Genomic DNA, 20147 nt, shown 5'->3' with positions numbered 1-20147 from the left:
AGATTAGGTGTAATTGTTTTTTATTTTTGATACTGTGGTTTTTTTTTTTTGTAACTTAGTGTTTTTTTTGTGACAGTAATTTTTAATTGTAGATTTAAATAATTTGAGTAGGGTTAGGTTTTTAAATATGTAATATAGTTAATTTAATTGGTAGTTTATTGTAATTTTTGTATAAAAGTTAGGGTAGGTTAATTAATAGTTTAATATAGTTTATTTTAATTATAAAGGTAAGTTTAAATGTATTATAAGATAGGGATGAGGTAATTTTAATGTAAAGTTAGTGGGTTGTTAGGTTTAGGGGTTAATAGCTTAATTTAGTTTATGGCGATGTGGGGGGCTGGCAGTTTAGGGGTTAATAGGTTTAGTTAATGGTAGTGATGTGGGAGGCCAGGGGCTAATAATTGTATTGGAAATAGTAGCAACGGTGTTAATTTTAACAAATATCAGACCCCTTCATGATATAATATACTGCAATAATTGTAGATACATAGTCTATTCAGTATTAAGTTTATACCAGTTAGTTTCACTGGTAGAGTGTAGGAGAAGGGGGGTGCTGACTGTCAGATAGATATATAGGTACAAAAGAGAGAGAGAGAAGTTTGACAGTACCCAGCACTCACAAAACACTATATATTGTAACAATATGCATTGAAAACCGGATTGTGTCAAGAACTGGTTATTAAAACGTAACTTTTACTATTGTTAGGATAAAAAAAAGTCGTAAATAGTACCAAGTGTATAACATAGATATGTGTGAGACATACAATTAATACTTAGGTTAAAAAAGATCAGGACTGTGTGTGTGAGACTTCAAAAACAGAATTACTTCCCTGGGTAATAGTTCAAATACACCGTAACCCTCAAGGCTCAGAGAATACACGGATTGCTCTAAAGCTAATCTAAAAAGGGGATTGACTCCAACAACATTACCTATTCTGAGCAATACTGGTATCTAGAGCAGGAGAGCAAACGGTTTATAAATGACTGATTAAGGAAGGCAATTGCCACATCAATATTAGCATAGAAAGGTCCCAGGTAAACACAAATTAGCAAGTCTCATGCACACAGACAACGCCTTTTTTTTTTTTTAACCTAAGTTTTAATTGTATGTCTCACACATATCTATGTTATACACTTGGTACTATTTACCACTTTTTTTTATCCTAACAATAGTAAAAGTTACGTTTTAATAACCAGTTCTTGACACAATACGGTTTTCAATGCATATTGTTACAATATATAGTGTTTTGTGAGTGCTGGGTACTGTCAAACTTCTCTCTCTCTTTTGTACCGCTAATAATTTTATTACAGTTGTGGCGGGGTCCGGGAGCGGCGCGATAGGGGTTAATAACTTTATTTAGTGGCGGTGGGGTCCGGGAGCGGCACGATAGGGGTTAATAACTTTATTTAGTGGCGACGGGGTCCGTGAGCAGTGGAATAGGGGTTAATAATTTTATGTAGGTTGCGGCGATGTCGGGGCAGCAGATTAGAGGTGTTTTAACTCGGGGCTTATGTTAGGGTGTTAGGTGTAAATGTAACTTTTATTCTACTATAGAAATCAATGGGATATTTGGCAGCATTGAACATAAGCTTTCGCTGCTTTCAGACTCCCATTGATTCCTATGGCATCCGCGGCCTCCAGGGTGGCGGATTGAAAACCAGGTATGCTGGGCCGGAATAGCAGCGAGCGTACCTGTTAGAAATTTGATAAATGGCAAAAGGTGTCAGATAGTGCCGAATTTGTATTTGGAACATCTGTAATGACATAAGCATCGATCTGTGTCGGATTGAGACCGGCGGAACGTATATTATGTCACAAATTTCAACTTTTGCCGGTCTGTAGGCTTTGATAACTAGGTCGAATCAAGCTTGCCACAATTACGCTGCGGAATTCCGGCGTATTTGCAGTTGCCGGCTTGATAAATAGGCCTCATACTCTCACACACACACATACATATACATACACACATACATACACTCACTCACTCATTCTCACACACACAACATACATACATATACAATCACTCATGCACACATACATATACACTCACTCATACTCACACACACATTCATACACCTGCACACACACACATATACACCACACATACACTCACTCATTCTCACACACATACATACATACACATACAAACATATACACTCACTCATGCACACATACATACACACACACACACATATACACTCACTCATACTTACACACATATTCATACACCAGCACACACACACACACATATATACACCACACATACTCACACACACACATACATACACACACAAATACACTCATTCTCCCAGACACACGCATACATACATACACGCACAGACATATACATTCACTCATACTCTCATACACACATATACACTCACTCATAATCACTTACACACGCACACACATACATACACGCAAACACATAAACATACCTACACACAGCCACAAAAACATATAAACTCATTCATACACATACACACACACACATACACTCATTCTCCCAGACACACTCATACATATCTCATGCACACAAACACATACACACACATATACACCACTCATACTCACACAGTGTGAGTATGAGTGGTGTATATGTATGTGTTTGTGTGCACACACACACACACATATATACACTTACTCATGTACACAAACACATACACACATATACACCACTCATACTCACACATACACACACAAACATATACACTTACTCATGCACGCACACATCCACACATGAACATACATAGTAAAGATTACATTGAGATACATGAACTCGGGCCACCCGTACAAAAGCAGGGTATCACACTGACCTGCTGCTCACTTCTGACCCCTGTTCATGCTGTGCACTCACATTTCAGGTGACAGACGTCACATGATCCCTTTCACAGCAAATGTAGAGATCAGCTGCTGGGGACTCCTGTACACTGGGTGTGGGAAGTGTAAAGAGTGGGCTCCAGACCCAGCAGTAATGTGTGAGATAAGGATAATGAGCTGGTGGGCACGTTTGTGTAATAACTTTATAGTTACTCAACACCACAGCATGCAACTTGTTCATTATCAAACTACTATCATCAGTTTAGAGATACTCATAACCACTACTCAGAGCATTAGTTTTAAGAGGGTGCTGAGGAATGGCTGGTTGGCTACAAAGCTGTCTTTACTGAGCATAAGTATAGATGCTGTTGTCAAATGTAAGAGAGGTAGAGTTACACTAGATAGCTCTGGATAAATATGATTAGCAACTACTGAGAAAAAGGCCTCATGGATATGTGTCTTGTGACACATTTTTATTTCCTGAAACAGTTAACCAGAGCTCTTGAGACGCGCTATCCTGATGAGCATTAACTTGAATTGCGCTCAAGCGATCGCATTTACTTTCAACTTGTAAAACGAGCGGGGAAACCCGACGTGTGCAAACACCCGAGATAAATCCCTTATCACTCGCATGTAACTGTTAGCGCTCCACTCGTAATCTGGTCCATAGTCTTTTTCTACCTAGACTCCTGACTTTTTTAAGAGAATATTTTAAAGTATAGTACCACTTTTTATTTTATTATCATACAAACAGTGAACTAACATCCATACAGAAATCAAGCAATAATACGTGAAACATGCGTTATATGCATTTTATGCATATTCACCGAACATTCAAAACATCAGACAGTAGCATCTTTCAGAAACCAAACTATTCTCACAATGTGTCTTCAGCAAGTTTGACACTTTGACGGAGTAGTGTAACTAGACTGTTTGCTCCCATGTAAAGAGAGCATTCATCTTCTACACACAGGGGTGTTAACAATTATATTTTTGAATAAAGAATTTTGCTAAGCTAAATAAAAAAAAAATCTTTATAGACTTGGGGGCATATTTATCAAAGTGCGAGCGGACATGATACGATGTAGCGTATCATGTCCGCTGTACATCAATAAATGCCGACAGCATACGCTGTTGGCATTTATTATTGCACAAGCAGTTCACCAGAAGTCTTTAGAAGGCTCGCTGGAAACCAGGGATAGGCAAGGTGTCCGTACACGGACACTGGTGTCCGTGACTAGACCTTGAAGTGTCCGCCACAACCTTAGCATATCTTTTCTTTCTGATTGAATAAAAGGAATACAAAAAAATATGTAGTGTGAATAAAGTTAGTGGCTTGTCAAGAGACTGCTAGTGATATTGGGTGATAAGTTATGGAATAAAAAAAGCCTGAGTGAAATACTAGATGTGTATCTGCATCTGTATAATAAGACCCAGCTCTATACAAAGACACAGTAGTGACACTGGCACATGCGTATAGCCAGACAAGGGTTGGTTATAGGGTCAGTGGTATCTGTATCAGTATAATAACACCAAGCACTATATAATGACACAGTAGTGACACTGGCACATGGGTATAGCCAGAGGAGGGCTGGTTATAGAGTCAGTGGTATCTGCATCAGTATAATAACACCAAGCACTATATAATGACACAGTAGTGACACTGGCACATGGGTATAGCCAGAGGAGGGCTTGTTATAGGATCAGTGGTATCTGCATCAGTATAATAACACCCAGCTCTATACAAAGACACAGTAGTGACACTGGCACATGGGTATAGCCAGACAAGGGTTGGTTATAGGGTCAGTGGTATCTGTATCAGTATAATAACACCCAGCACTATATAATGACACAGTAGTGACACTGGCACATGGGTATAGCCAGATAAGGGCTGGTTATAGGGTCAGTGGTATCTGCATCAGTATAATAACACCCAGCTCTATACAAAGACACAGTAGTGACACTGGCTCATAGGTATAGCCAGATAAGGGCTGGTTATAGGGTCAGTGGTATCTGCATCAGTATAATAACACCCAGCACTATACCAAGCCACAGTAGTGACACTGATACATGCGTATAGCCAGATAAGGGATGGTTATAGGGTCAGTCCGATTCAATTGATATTTAAATGTGTAGAAGTTTCATCAAAGTTTAAATGTGAGATTTGAGCAAAATTTACGACTTTTTATTAAATGTGATAATTAATATGGGAATTAAGCATGAGGACCGCTAAACACAGTAGAATAGCACAATCAGTAAATGCTTTAAAAAAAAAATGCAAAGTTAAAGTTAGGTCTATTTCCCTTCCACTGCATCATGTGACAACCGTCAGCCAATCACAAAATGCATATACGTATATTGGGTGAATCTTGCACATGCTCAGTAGGATCCAGTGCCTCAGAAAGTGTGTATTTATAAAGATTATGCACATTTAGAACATGGAAGTGAATTGGAACGTTGCTCTATCGGAATCCTGAAAGTTAAATTTTTACTTGAGTATCCCTTTAAACATTTAAAATAACTGTTTGACTAGCTAGGAAATACCATTTGCATAACAGAAACATTGGTTTTGCTTAGGTTAAAGTGATGGTAAATCCAAGGGATTTACCATCACTAAATATCAAGTGGACGTTAAGTGATCAAACGTAAAAAAGTGTGCTAAACTCACCCTTTCTGTGCCATTGCACAGCGCTAAATTCAGTGGCTCCGGCCTCCCACGGCACGTCGATCTTCTAATAATGAGGTGATGTTTGCACCCCTGAACCAATAGCCGTGCGTGTCAACTGACAGGTTTCTTATTGGTTTAGAGGTGCAAGCGGCACCTCATTGGTAGAAGATCGATGTGCCTTGGGCGGCCGGAGCCACTGAATTTAGCGCTGTGCATCAGCATAGAAAGGGTGAGTTTACCGTTTTTTACATGTTTGATCACTCAAACTCCACTTGATTTTTAGTGATGGTAAATCCTAGCGTTTGTTATATACTTGGATTAACCATCACTTTAAGTATAGGTAAAAATAATAAGACAGTGGATGTTAAGGCAGCCAAAAAAAGCAAAACAGAGTAACATCAAAGCTATAAAAACACAAAAACATAACAGGCAACTAATATATCTTCAGTACAAGAGTTAGAGAATGTGCACAGGTAAAAGACGGAACACATTGCTACATCCTTAGCTTAGAGTAGAGGGGAAGTATTGGAATGGAAACCAAACATAAACCCTTGTAAAACACATCTAATGGAATATACCCCATTGGGACAAAAGGGATTTTCCTGAAAAATAAACTGTTCTAAAGAAAGGTCCCATTTATTTCTGAAAAACCTGATGATGTAATAGTCGACATCCATTTTTACCTATAAGATCCACTTGAATTCATTATCAAAATACTTATTAAAGAAAAAAAGGAAGCCAAAATGAAACCGAACATTCAAAACATCAGACAGTAGCATCTTTCAGAAACCAAACTATTCTCATAATGTGTCTTCAGCAAGTTTGTCACTTTGACGGAGTAGTGTAGCTAGACTGTTTGCTTCCATGTAAAGAGAGCGTTCAACATCTTCTACACACAGGGGTGTTACCAATTATATTTTTGAATAAAGCATTTTGCCAACATAAATAAAGAAAAATTCTTTATAGACTTGGGGGCATATTTATCAAAGTGCGAGCGGACATGATACGATGTAGTGTATCATACGTAGCATACGCTGTTGGCATTTATTATTGCACAAGCAGTTCACCAGAAATCTTTAGAAGGCTCACCGGAAATCAGGGATAGGCAAGGTGTCCGTACACAGACATTGGTGTCCGTGACTAGCCCTTGCAGTGTCCGCCACAACCTTAGTATATCTTTTCTTTCTGATTATATAAAAGGAATAAAAAAAAATATGTAGTGTGAATAAAGTTAGTGGCTTGTCAAGAGACTGCTAGTGATATTGGGTGATAAGTTATGGAATAAATAAAGCCTGAGTGAAATACTAGATGTGTATCTGCATCTGTATAATAACATCCAGCTCTATACAAAGACACAGTAGTGACACTGGCACATGGGTATAGCCAGACAAGGGTTGGTTATAGGGTCAGTGGTATCTGCATCAGTATAATAACACCCAGCTCTATACAAAGACACAGTAGTGACACTGGCACATGGGTATAGCCAGACAAGGGCTGGTTATAGGGTCAGTGGTATCTGCATCAGTATAATAACACCCAGCTCTATACAAAGATACAGTAGTGACACTGGCACATGCGTATAGCCAGACAAGGGCTGGTTATAGGGTCAGTGGTATCTGTATCAGTATTATAACACCCAGTGCTATATAATGACACAGTAGTGACACTGGCACATGGGTATAGCCAGAGGAGGGCTGGATATAGGATCAGTGGTATCTGCATCAGTATAATAACACCCAGCGCTATATAATGACACAGTAGTGACACTGGCACATGGGTATAGCCAGAGGAGGGCTGGTTATAGGGTCAGTGGTATCTGCATCAGTATAATAACACCAAGCACATTAAAACCGCTTTTTCCTGTCTATTTTTCTATTTTAAGGACACTCTAATGAACAACTAAACCATTCATATTATTCTTTAACAAATTCTCTTCTGTCTATTAGTGAGGGTTAACATTGTCTCAGTCAATTAGAGTCTGTTGTAAAAAAAAAACATTAAATACAGCTATGGCAATTTCTGCCTTTGAAAAATATGCAGTGCCTACTTGAAATGACTAAACCACTCAAACGAAGAATATAACAGAAAAATCTGTTGGGCGATATATTCAGCTGGGGTATAAACTTTTAAACCATAAGAAACATTTTTCAAAGGCTTTTGACTAAGCGTTTTCAAGGGGGATTTCGCACACCCATTGCTGTGCACAGGAGAGGCAAGAGGGGGGTCAATTTTACACATTTTTTCATGTGTGATGCACAAGCAAAAGCTGCCAACTCAGGGGAAATGTAAGAATCTTATTACCTTCAGCTGACAGTATATTGCCTTGTGTGTCTTCTTCTCTTTAACCCATTTGCAGTTGTTCAGGATATTTTGTTTTTATTGTCTCCCCCCCACACACACTGGACAACAATGCTGCAGATGTCATGCACATAACTACATGCGAGCAATATATAACTGGTTAATGCAAAAGGGAAATACAGCAGCTAATGTGTTTGAATGCAGTTCACAGTTTAATAGAATTGTGTGTAATTTTATAAAGAATGCTTTTTTTAATGTCCACACACTTTGTTGCTCTCATAAATGAAGATCCGATTAAATTGATATTTAAATGTGTAGAAGTTTCATCAAAGTTTAAATGTGGGATTTGAGCAATATTTACGACTTTTTATTAAATGTTATAATTAATATGGGAATTAAGCATGAGGACCGCTAAACACAGTAGAATAGCACAATCAGTAAATGCTTAAAAAAATAAATGCAAAGTTAAAGTTAGGTCTATTTCACTTCCACTGCATCATGTGACCGTCAGCCAATCACAAAATGCATATACGTATATTGGGTGAATCTTGCACATGCTCAGTAGGATCCAGTGCCTCAGAAAGTGTGTATTTATCAAGATTATGCACATTTAGAACATGGAAGTGAATTGGAACGTTTCTCTATCGGAATCTTGAAAGTTTAATTTTACTTGAGTGTCCCTTTAAACATTTAAAATAAAAGTTTGACTAGCTAGTATATACCATTTGCATAACAGAAACATTGGTTTTGCTTAGGTTAAAGTGATGGTAAATCCAAGGGATTTACCATCACTAAATATCAAGTGGACGTTAAGTGATCAAACGTAAAAAAGTGTGCTAAACTCACCCTTTCTGTGTCGTTGCACAGCGCTAAATTTATTGGCTCCGGCCACCCACGGCACATCGATCTTCTACCAATGAGGTGATATTTGCACCTCTGAACCAATAGCCGTGCGTCTCAACTGAGAGGTTTCTGTATGCGCGCACAGCTATTGGTTTAGAGGTGCAAGTGGCACCTCATTGGTAGAAGATTGATGTGCCGTGGGTGGCGGGAGCCGCTGAATTTAGCGCTGTGCAACGGCATAGAAAGGGTGAGTTTACCGTTTTTACATGTTTGATCACTTAAACTCCACTTGATTTTTAGTGATGGTAAATCCTAGCGTTTGTTATACACTTGGATTTACCATCACTTATAGGTAAAAATAATAAGACAGAGGATGTTAAGGCAGCCAACAAAAGCAAAACCGAGTAACATCAAAGCTATAAAAACACAAAAACATAACAGGTAACTAATATAACTTCAGTACAGGAGCTAGAGATTGTGCACAGGAAAAAGACGGAACACATTGCTACATACTTAGCTAAGAGTAGAGAGGAAGTCTTAAAATCTGCTTGAAAAATGGTTTTGGATGTGATGGGAAGCTACGGTATCCATGTTTGCTATTATATTGGAATGGAAACCAAACATAAACCCTTGTAAAACATGTTGCACAACACATCTAATGGGATATACCCCATTGTGACAAAAGGGATTTTCCTGATAAACTGTTCTAAAGAAAGATCCCATTTATTTCTGAAAATTTTGATGATGTAATAGTCGACATCCATTTTTACCTATAAGATCCACTTGAATTCATGATCAAAATACTTATTAAAGACAAAAAAGGAAGCCAAAATGAAACTATCGTTACTCGTTTGTTGGTAGGTTCCGTATTGTTCATATGTACTAATGACTTTATAGTGACAATGGCTTGAAAAAAAATGTAATATGTTGTTGCAAACACTGCTGCTACGTACTGCTTCAGACACATGCACACTTGTGAGCCTACTTAGGTATGCTCTTGGAAAAAGATGCTAAAATCTGATAATAGAAAATAACTGGAAAAGGTGTTCTGTCTGAATAGTGAATGTTTAATTTTGACTTACATGTTTCATTAATGTATATCTCAGTTACCATGAAAAGGCATAAACTATTAATTCTTTATTCCTAATCAACTAATTATTTGTACCCACAGTGTAGCTGGCTATAGCAAAGCAGATTCAATGTGTAAGCACCGTATATAAGTTTGTTGACAAACCCACCATGTAAATTCCTGTAGGATATAAATATCGCTCTCATTAGCCAGCAGGTTTTGTGTAGAGAAGAGTATATGTGACATAAGGCTCAGTTTTCTGAATATGGTAAGGGGTGGTGTGTCTGCCTTATAAAAGCAGAAACCCACCACAGATCCAGCCTAAGTCTTGAGAAGAAGCAGTAAATCAGTTTCTTCCACTTGAGAAATACTTAAGGTAAGTTGCAAATTCTCTACAATAGAACTTCTCTGGGATTCACTCACAATTACTAAGATCTGTTTAACAGGGTAACAGAGTTCCAGTGTTTTACATTATTAGTTGTTGTGGATAATCATCAGACTAAAAAACAGTTTTCTTGCGAGCTGGGAAAATATACACTGAATATAGGGATATTCAATTCAAAATGTAATCCCCTGTAAAAAGTTTAATTATTGAAAAGATAACATTAAAATATACATTCTTATTTATTTTGCTTTTTTTTGTTGCTATAAAATACCTTAGAAAACTGTATGTGTTACAATCCCCATAGAAATGCTGGAGCTCAGATTTTGTACTTAAAGGGACAGTCTAGTCAAAATTAAACTTTCATGATTAAGATAGGGCATGTCATTTTAAACAACTTTCCAATTTACTTTTATCATTAAATTTCCCTTGGTGGTATTTTTGAAAAGCTAAACCTAGGTAGGCACAAACTAATTTCTAAACCGTTAAAAACGCCTCTTAGCTCAGAGCATTTTAAACGTTTTTAACAGTTATACAGTACTAGTTCATGTGTGTCATATAGATAACATTGTACTCACCCTGTGGAGTTATTTATGAGTCTGCATTGATTAGCTTAACTGCATGTCTGTCAAAAGCACTGAGATAAGGGGGCAGTCTGTTGAGGCTTAGATACAAGATAATTACAGAGGTTAAACTTATTAATATAACCATGTTGGCTGTGCAAAACTAGGGAATGGGAAATAAAGGGATTATCTATCTTTTTAAACAACAAAAATTCTGGTGTAGACTGTGCCTTTAAAGGGACACTGAACACATCTAGGTTTAGTTTAAAAAATACGTCCCATGCTTGTTCCACACTCCCTTGAGAGACCAAACTCAGATTCTCTGACCAAAATTCAACCAATCAAAACGCTAAGTTACAGAATCTACTTTTTACTCTCTAGGGAGAGTGGGACAAGCATATTTTTTTACACAAAAGCAATAAGTGGTTATTGTCCCTTTAACTATGATGCAATTTGCTTGACCTGGTTACATACTACACAATGATTGGTTAGAGCAGTGCAAAAACATATTTATAGCTATTCCAAATTGGCAAAAACAAAAGGAGATAACATAAACATACTCATCTGTATTTCCAAGTGGTTTATTCTTGATTTACAAAACAGTGTACATTGTGCTAACAATGTGACAGTTTCATATGCTTTTTAACATTTATTTCTGTATGTAAATATTTCACAGTGTAGAGCTTAGTTGATATATACTGTGCATGTGTACGCTTTAATGTCCTCATACATATAGGATGCTTTGGTTTATTATATCATTCCTGATGTGCTGGTTGTATAGATCAACTGATCACAAGATTTAAGCCCTATACAGTAGAAGAACTGTGGCCTCAATTATATATAAATGTGTAAATCTCGTGCACAATTATATATAAATGTGTAAATCTCGTGCACAATTAAATATAAATGTGTAAATCTCGTGCACAATTATATATAAATGTGTAAATCTCGTGCACAATTATAGTGTGCATCATTAAAGTGTAGTCAAGTAAAGATACGTGTTTTCCACAAGTAAATTGTGATCCAGCACAAGATATTGCTGGACAAAGCATGTAAGATGCAATGACCTTGTGTTCTCTACATGTGCAGCTGCCCATATTTAAACTCTTGTACAGTAGCAAAGCTGTCAATCAAAAATGTTTTCATGCAGTACCCTGATAATTTTGCAATATCTAAGCTAATATGTCTTAAAAATGTGCAGTTCTTCTTTGCTATGCAAAGCACTGCAGCCTTATTGAAAGCCAACGTGTTAAGTGGATTTCCTGAGCCTCATTTGGGCACTTCCAGGGGAGAGAATGAGGTATAGGCTGGGTTTGCTTGAGGGGGACAAACTGTGTCTCTAGGTCCACTGATCATCCCATCGGTGCAGCATTCTTTATCTGTTTGTTCTAAATACAATAGAATTGTAACATCAAAATAAACCAAGCAAATGTAGTCTATATATTAATCAAATACTAAACTTTCTATTTGGCAGCAGTAAAAAGAATTTTAGATGGAGATAGATGGATAGATAGACATATAGATAGATATATAAATAGATATATAGATAGATTAAAGATAGACAGATGATAGATAGATAGGTAGATAGATAGATAGGTAGATAGAGAGAGAGAGATATTAGTGCACAAATTCTTGCAAGTGTCAGTTGGTGGAAATTCTGAATATATAAAAGAGAAGTCGTGAGAAGAATGTGGGGGTTGTATGAGGGAATTAGATGAAACGTATTCAGCGTAGCATCATTGGGACACATGATATGAGAGCACTTAGGCTAAATTTGATAGTGCTGGAGAATAGGAACCACTGCAGAGACCTGCAAAGTAAGCACAATGAGGAAATTACAGCACTGCAGCATGTGCGGATTATTTTGTTTGCTGGATTAAAATTTCCTTTAAAAAAATAAAAAATAAGACATGCTCTTGATAAGTTTATCTCCATTTTAATGAGTAAGTTTTCAAATTAAAGATCAAGTTTGCTACCTATTAAGGAGTTATGTTTTAAGTTTGAATTCTCCTTAGCCCATGTCCATTGATATCTTTCAAATAGCTTAGTTGTATCTTATTTTTATTTTCTACAATGTTCATTGGTTGTTCTTTTATTGCTCTATGGGTGTTGTAAAATATTTTCAACATTTATATTTGATGATAGATAGATAGATAGATAGATAGATAGATGATATATATAAATAGATAGATGATAGATAGATAGATAGATAGATAGATAGATAGATAGATAGATGATATATATAAATAGATAGATAGATGATAGATAGATATATAGATAGATACTTAGATACATGATATAGTTTCTTGTTTTTTTTTTATCTAACTCCTGTCTCATAGGCATAGGAACACTTTAACAGTGTGTATTGAGTTTGATACTTCATATTAAATTGTGCATTTCAGTTTAAACCTTTAGGAGATAGTTATCTTCATGTACTAATAACTAAGTGCTCTGCAGGGAACCACTTTATTTTTACACCCTCTTGTTAGAGTTTTTTTATTATCATTTTCTTTTTGTTTAATATTTCATTTTTCAAGTGGAATAACATTTTTTTTATTTTTTTTGCTTATATGAGTCTTTTTAATATATTCATTTCCATTGAGAATAATTAGTTTTGGAACATGTTAATGACATCACTTGGTAATGTTTTGTCTTGGCCATGTATTGATACAGTGATTCTTAACATGAGGTTCTAATTCTAAGAGAATGGAACACAAGGTTAATGTGCAGCAACAACACTTGTAAACGTTTTATAAAAATCACCCATAGTAAATACTGCGATCCCTAGGCGAACTGCTATGAATGTATTGGTTTTATAAAAGAACATTAACCCTGTCACTGTCACATGTCATGCTTTTCTTGTAAATGAGATGCCTTATGTTGTATTTTATCTCCTTTTTTAGCTTTACAATGGCATTCTCTGGTATTCTGAGTGAAGCTGACATTGCTGCTGCCCTGCAGAACTGCCAAGGTATGAATGGCTGCATTTCATTCATTCTCCCTCTCTTACATTCTACTTATTTCCTCTTCTCAGTATTCTCTTTTTGCAGTCTTTTGCTCTTTCTTTCCTTCTGCTCTTCCTTTTGCTATAATATCTTTTTCTTTGTTCTCTTTTTTGTACTCTCTTTGCCTATCTTTCTAGATGTTTCCTCTCTTTCTCTGCCTCAGCAACTCACTTTCTTTCTATCTTTTTGTATCTCCAATGTTCTGTGTATATGTCTCTCCCTTTTATCTCTCTCTCTTTTGTATCTGTTTGTCTCTCCCTTACTGTTTCTTACTCTCACTCTTTATATCTATCTGTATTTCTCTTTAACCATCTCTCTCTCTCTCTCTCTCTTCTTTGTGAATTCGTTGTAGAACCATACTATACATTGTGTTTGCTGTTTATATCTGCTTATAGTACATGCTTACTATACCTGCTAATATTACATACTGGCCCAGCCTATCTAGAGTACCTGCTGCTGGACATACTTGTTGGCCATACTGCAATACCTAACTATTATTTCTGTTGGCAATTCCTGCCTATATTAACTGCTGACCATTACTACCTCCTTATTGTACTTGGTGGCTCTACCTAAGCCCTCAGTCTACTTATTGTACCTGCCCTGTCATGCCAAGCTACCTACTGTATCTGCTGTCCTTTGCTGTCTATTGAACCTGCTTACCTTTAACTATCTATAATACTCCCTAGCCTGGCACCATCCCATCTCCTGTATGTATGAGTAAAGCTCATTTTTGCCTAACCTGTTGTTGTCTCCATAACTCAGCTGCCACCGATCTTGTCCTACCTAATTATAGTCCTGAGTAGAGTTGACACCTTGGTCCTGTTTTTCTGGACACTTATGAGTTACACATGCTGCAGGGTGTGCAGGGAGGAACATGAATAGTGCTGTCCAGGATCGCTATTCGTGTGCTACCCAAGGGAACAATTCATGTTCCCCTCTGCGCACCCTGCAGCATGTGTAACACATAAGTGTCTAGGAAAACATGGCCAAGTGGCAACCCTAGTCCTGAGTCTCTCTTTCTATACATATAGTAGGATTGATGAACCCCGTCCCCCAGGATACAGTGCTTGGGAGTATTTTGTGTTTATGGTAGTGTTTAGTCTCATGTTAAAGCCAAAGTATTTGTAAGTTTATACTTTGTGTGAATGTGCAGCCTTAAACAATATCCATTCTGCTGATTTATTTTTACAATCTGTTATGTTTTTTACTCAGCTGCTGACTCTTTCAACTACAAAACTTTCTTTGCAAAGTCTGGACTGAGCAGTAAATCAAATGATGATGTAAAGAAAGTCTTCGAGATCTTGGATCAGGATAAGAGCGGCTTCATTGAGGAAGATGAACTGAAGTGAGTATGAAAAGATAAATAAAAGAAAAAATCCTAAGGGATTAATTCTGGCAAAGAGCAGAAAAGTGGTTCGTTTACAGACAAAAAAAGCTATTTATTAATAAGTGTCATCAGTTTGCAGACTAATGGCAATGTAAAAATATTAAAGTCTTAAATGCTCTACCACTTACTTACTTAGCTTGTTAAATTATTGCACGTGCACTTTTGTATGAAAACTAGCACAATAGCTTAGGTTCCAACCAATCAGACATAGTATAGTGGCACAAACTCTCTGGCAAGTAAGGACCTAAGCTATCACGTTGGCATGAAAGCTTTACCTCACATAAAAAGTGATTAGCAACGGTGGAACGACTCACTTCACCTGCATTGTAAGTTTTCTAAACTTCAGATCAAGTTCATGCAACTGTAAATGAAAAAAAGGTAACATTTGAAATGTACTATTTTAAGTGCAGGACTGGATATTTAGATAGCAGGGAACAGAATATGTTAAAGGTACATGAAACACAATTTTTTTTTTCTTTCATGATTTAGATAGAGCATGCAAATTTAAGAAACTTTCTAATTTACTTCTATTGTCTAATTTGTTTCATTCTCTTGATATTCTGAAAAGCAAATTTAGATAAGCTCAGTAGCTGCTGATTGGTGGCTGCACACAGATGCCTCGTGTGATTGGCTCACCCATGTGCATTGCTATTTTTTAAACAAAGGATATCTAAAAAAACAAAACTTAGATAATAGACGTAAATTGGAATGTTGTTTAAAATTGTATTCTTTACCTGAAATCGTGAAAGAAAAAAATTGGGTTTAGTGTCCCCTTTAATGTCTACTAGAATACTACCTTCTGCTAGTTGTTTATTGGTGGTGATACATTAACCCATTATCTGCCAGAGGGCACTGGGCTGCAGAACACTGCTATACAATGCATTGCAGACTCCTCTGTCAGCTAAATGGTTAATCATATAACACAGGCACCTGCAGGACAAATCAACCTGTTCATAATAGGGGCTGGGCAATGATGAAGTCTGGAGGAAACCTCTTCTGTTACTAATGCTGACTCTCTGTTTCTTTCCCTTATTCCCAAGACTCTTCCTCCAGAACTTCAGTGCAAAAGCCAGAGCGCTCACTGACTCTGAGACCAAGATCTTTTTGTCAGCAGGTGACACCGATGGTGACGGCAAAATTGGTGTTGACGGTTAGTGATTGTATCCTACTCCCCATATTATATATAATATCCGTAATAACATGATTATACATAGGCAATAGGAAGATGATTACATATGTATAACTGTTAGATGCACACAATGTAAAAAGATAAAATAATATATAATAATACAGCCCATATTATATATAATATCCATAATAACATGAATATACATAGGCAATAAGAAGATAACATGAATATACATAGGCAATAGGAAGATTATTACATGTGTATAACTGTTAGATGCACACAATGTAAAAAGATAAAATAATATATAATAATACAGCCCATATTATATATAATAGCCATAATAACATGAATATACATAGGCAATAAGAAGATAACATGAATATACATAGTCAATAGGAAGAGGATTACATATGTATAAGTGTTAGATGCACACAATATAAAAAGATAAAATAATATATAATAATACAGCCCATATTATATATAATATCCGTAATAACATGAATATACATAGGCAATAAGAAGATGATTACATGTGTATAACTGTTAGATGCACACAATGTAAAAAGATAAAATAATATATAATAATACAGCCCATATTATATATAATATCCGTAATAACATGAATATACATAGGCAATAAGAAGATGATTACATATGTATAACTGTTAGATGCACACAATGTAAAAAGATAAAATAATATATAATAATACAGCCCATATTATATATAATATCCGTAATAACATGAATATACATAGGCAATAAGAAGATGATTACATATGTATAACTGTTAGATGCACACAATGTAAAAAGATAAAATAATATATAATAATACAGATCATATTATATATAATATCCGTAATAACATGAATATACATAGGCAATAGGAAGATAACATGAATATACATAGGCAATAGGAAGATGATTACATATGTATAACTGTTAGATGCACACAATGTAAAAAGATAAAATAATATATAATAATACAGATCATATTATATATAATATCCGTAATAACATGAATATACATAGGCAATAGGAAGATAACATGAATATACATAGGCAAGAGGAAGATGATTACATATGTATAACTGTTAGATGCACACAATGTATAAAGATAAAAATGTATGCCATATAAATAAAGAATAAAACACAGAACAATAGCCACTAAATAATGTTAGTAAATAAAGAGAATAACACCAACGCATTTTGTTACGCAGAATAGAACTTGCAATTGGCTTATCATGGTGAAGACATAGTGGAACATTAGAGATTTAGTAAGAGATTTAGGTTGAGCACAATTTTTAAAGAGCATGTTCATCAAACAGTATAAAAAGCTAAAAACATAAACAACGGAATAATTTACCTTTATCTGCCTTGTGCCAGTCAGGATGACAAAGCTGCCGGCCTAATGCAGCAGGAAATGAGGAGTTGAGTCCAGTTGCATTTTTCATATTTTTCTCAAACATATTTTGGCTCACACAGCCAATGACCAAATCAGTAGCTGAATCACCAGACCCTGCACCTCCCACTGCTGATTGTCTCACTGCCAGTTTCTACTTAGGACCACCATTTCTCTGTGGCTCTCAAGTAGTACTTTAACTTTGTGTTGAACCTCTTTCCATAGACTTTATGTGGTCACTCGTGTTAGAATTACATGCCCTAACAATTTAGACCAGGTTATTTGTCTACTATAATGGCCATTTAACAACTCTCTGCCTAAAACATTACATTTGGCTACAAGGGTTTTTTAAAAAATTATTTCTTAAGTACTTTTTCAGTTTCTCTTCACCCTTTCTTCATCGTCCCCTCATTACCACAATTTTCATCGTCGTCTGATAGCCTAGAAAAATGTCCCTTTCCTCCTTCCTATATTAACACTAAAGATAAAAAAAGACCATAAAATAACAACAGAATCCATCACATACATGAATGAGCACTATTTATTTATGTTTAATACGTTTCAATTATATTTCTCTTTTTCTCTATAGCCTCCCATCCCTCGTCTTGTCTATCCCCTCTTATATGATCATATTATTTGTCCATATTCCTTCTCCTTTCCCCTATTTACCCTCCTTATTTTTCCTTGTTCTTAAATATGTCTTTCTTTTTTGTAAATTGCCTTTTTAGGACACAGTTATTTTATATTCTAATATTAAAAAATATGTCTAATTTTTTTTATTTTTTTTTATTTTTAGAATTCCAGTTATTGGTGAAGCATTAAGGACGTTCACAGACAGTTTAGGTTTCTTTCCCACACAATGAAGTTCTCATGTTTTGGCCTTTCCATTGGTTAAACTGAATTATAACCATCTCTATAGATTCGTTCATTTTCCAACAACTGGCTTCCCCATTTTATACAACGTGGAACTGCGTAACAATTACAAAAATGTTGAATTGTTCCTTGTAAGCCAAAAACTTGGTGACAAAATCTCAGAACCAACAGTTTAACTAAGACTTGCTTTAATCCCTTGGTTTACATGTATTTATATTTTTTACATTGATATTGCATTGAGATCAATTTGTACGACTGCAATTTTTGTAAAATGAACAAAATGTAACATTTTGTTTTATGTTCTAAATGGTTAAAGCAGAACAAGATAAAGAAAAAAACGTTATCAATAAACAACATTTTGGAATCCGATTTCATTTTTTTGTTATTTTTGATGTGTGATTTTATTTGATGTGTTGCCATTCAGAACAACATGATATTATATCTACAAAATGTGCTTTATATCTTAAAAACAAAAGATCAAAAGTCTAAATGTCAAGTCAAAGATTGACAGAAAATTTAGGAAAGTAATATGCATTACTAAAATGTCAGTAATTATATGGAATTACCTTCCAGCGAACATGTTATCAGTTAATATAGTAAGGTTATAAATATATGCTTGGGGTAGGCATTTATGTTATTATGAACTCAGTATGGAGACAATAAGCTAACTATGTCATATAATACAGATAGTGAATAATAAATAGACACTAAGGACCCAATACTATAAAGCTCTCTGGGCTGGTGAAATTATTTAAGAAAACTTGCAAGTACTTCTATTACCCTAGTAGAATTCTATAAAGCATCTTTTTACCCTGAAAACAGGGTGTCTCCATGGGCTTATATTAAATTTTCTCTCAAATCCCAATGTAATTCTGTAAATATTTTTGCGCTACAGATTTCACTGTTGTTTCTCGCAAATTAAAAGTGGCGAGCTTTAATCAAAATACTGAAAACACTAATTACTCTGAATGGAAAACCTATGCATATGAAAATAACAGAGATTTTAAGGTACAGTGCACAGAAAACAGTGTAATTTGATTTATATTAGGCTTAATATTTAAGTTTACACATTGCCGAATTCTCCATGTGTATTTCGTTCTCAATTGCAAACTTTTACATAGCAGAGAGGTCTCATTATTTCTATAGGAGACTGCCTGGCACTCACAGGGAAAGCCCCTTTTTATGGAATTCCATGAGGGCTGCCCCTGCGAGTATTAAACTGGAAACCACTCTAGGCCAGCAAATGTTTTAAAATCAGTCCCTAATTAAGAGGGGGAAAAATAAAAAAAAATAAGAAAATAGAGCACTATGTGTATAATATAAGCACAAAAATAAATATAAAGGCATCAAAGGTCATAGCGATGACAGCAAAACAAAACAAAACTTTCATGGTTTAGAAAGTTTAAACAGACGGTTAATTAACTTCTATTATCAAACTGTTCTCTTGGAATTCTTTGTTGAAAAGTGTACTTAAATTCCAGAAAAGCAATGCACAACTGGGTACCCGCTGAAGAGGGTTCAAATATATGAGGAACCTGAATAACAAATATTATATTTGCGTGGCACTCAGAAAATGTTTTTATTTTTAACAAATATGCAATGTGCAGGCAGTCATTAACAATATATTATGCACAAGTACAAGACCGGACAAATTATATATATTCAAATGTCAAAGAATGGCAAGGCTGCACCAATGCAATTGTAAACATA

General features: G+C 35.6%; 1 protein-coding gene across 1 annotated transcript; it reads left to right on the top strand.

Annotated features, from left to right (window-relative positions):
• Positions 1-9986: 9986 nt before the first annotated feature.
• LOC128641976 (parvalbumin beta) lies at positions 9987-18806 on the top strand. The gene is made up of 5 exons (XM_053694599.1): positions 9987-10075; positions 13548-13615; positions 14862-14994; positions 16077-16186; positions 18361-18806. The coding sequence occupies exons 2-5, from the start codon at positions 13555-13557 to the stop codon at positions 18384-18386; spliced, it is 330 nt and encodes a 109-aa protein (XP_053550574.1). The 5' UTR covers positions 9987-10075; positions 13548-13554; the 3' UTR covers positions 18387-18806.
• Positions 18807-20147: the final 1341 nt, after the last annotated feature.

This window comes from Bombina bombina, chromosome 11 (genome assembly GCF_027579735.1).
Source record: "Bombina bombina isolate aBomBom1 chromosome 11, aBomBom1.pri, whole genome shotgun sequence".
In the NCBI taxonomy this organism is placed as follows: Eukaryota; Metazoa; Chordata; class Amphibia; order Anura; family Bombinatoridae; genus Bombina; species Bombina bombina.
The sequence above is the reverse complement of the archived record's forward strand: the minus strand, read 5'-3'. Positions and strand labels throughout refer to the sequence as shown.

Coding starts and splice junctions, on each gene's coding strand:
- LOC128641976 (XM_053694599.1), top strand. CDS start 13,555: ATGGCATTCTCTGGTATTCTGAGTGAAGCTGACATTGCTGCTGCCCTG. Junction 13,616..14,861: donor TGCCCTGCAGAACTGCCAAG/GTATGAATGGCT, acceptor TTTTTTACTCAG/CTGCTGACTCTTTCAACTAC. Junction 16,187..18,360: donor CGGCAAAATTGGTGTTGACG/GTTAGTGATTGT, acceptor TTTTATTTTTAG/AATTCCAGTTATTGGTGAAG.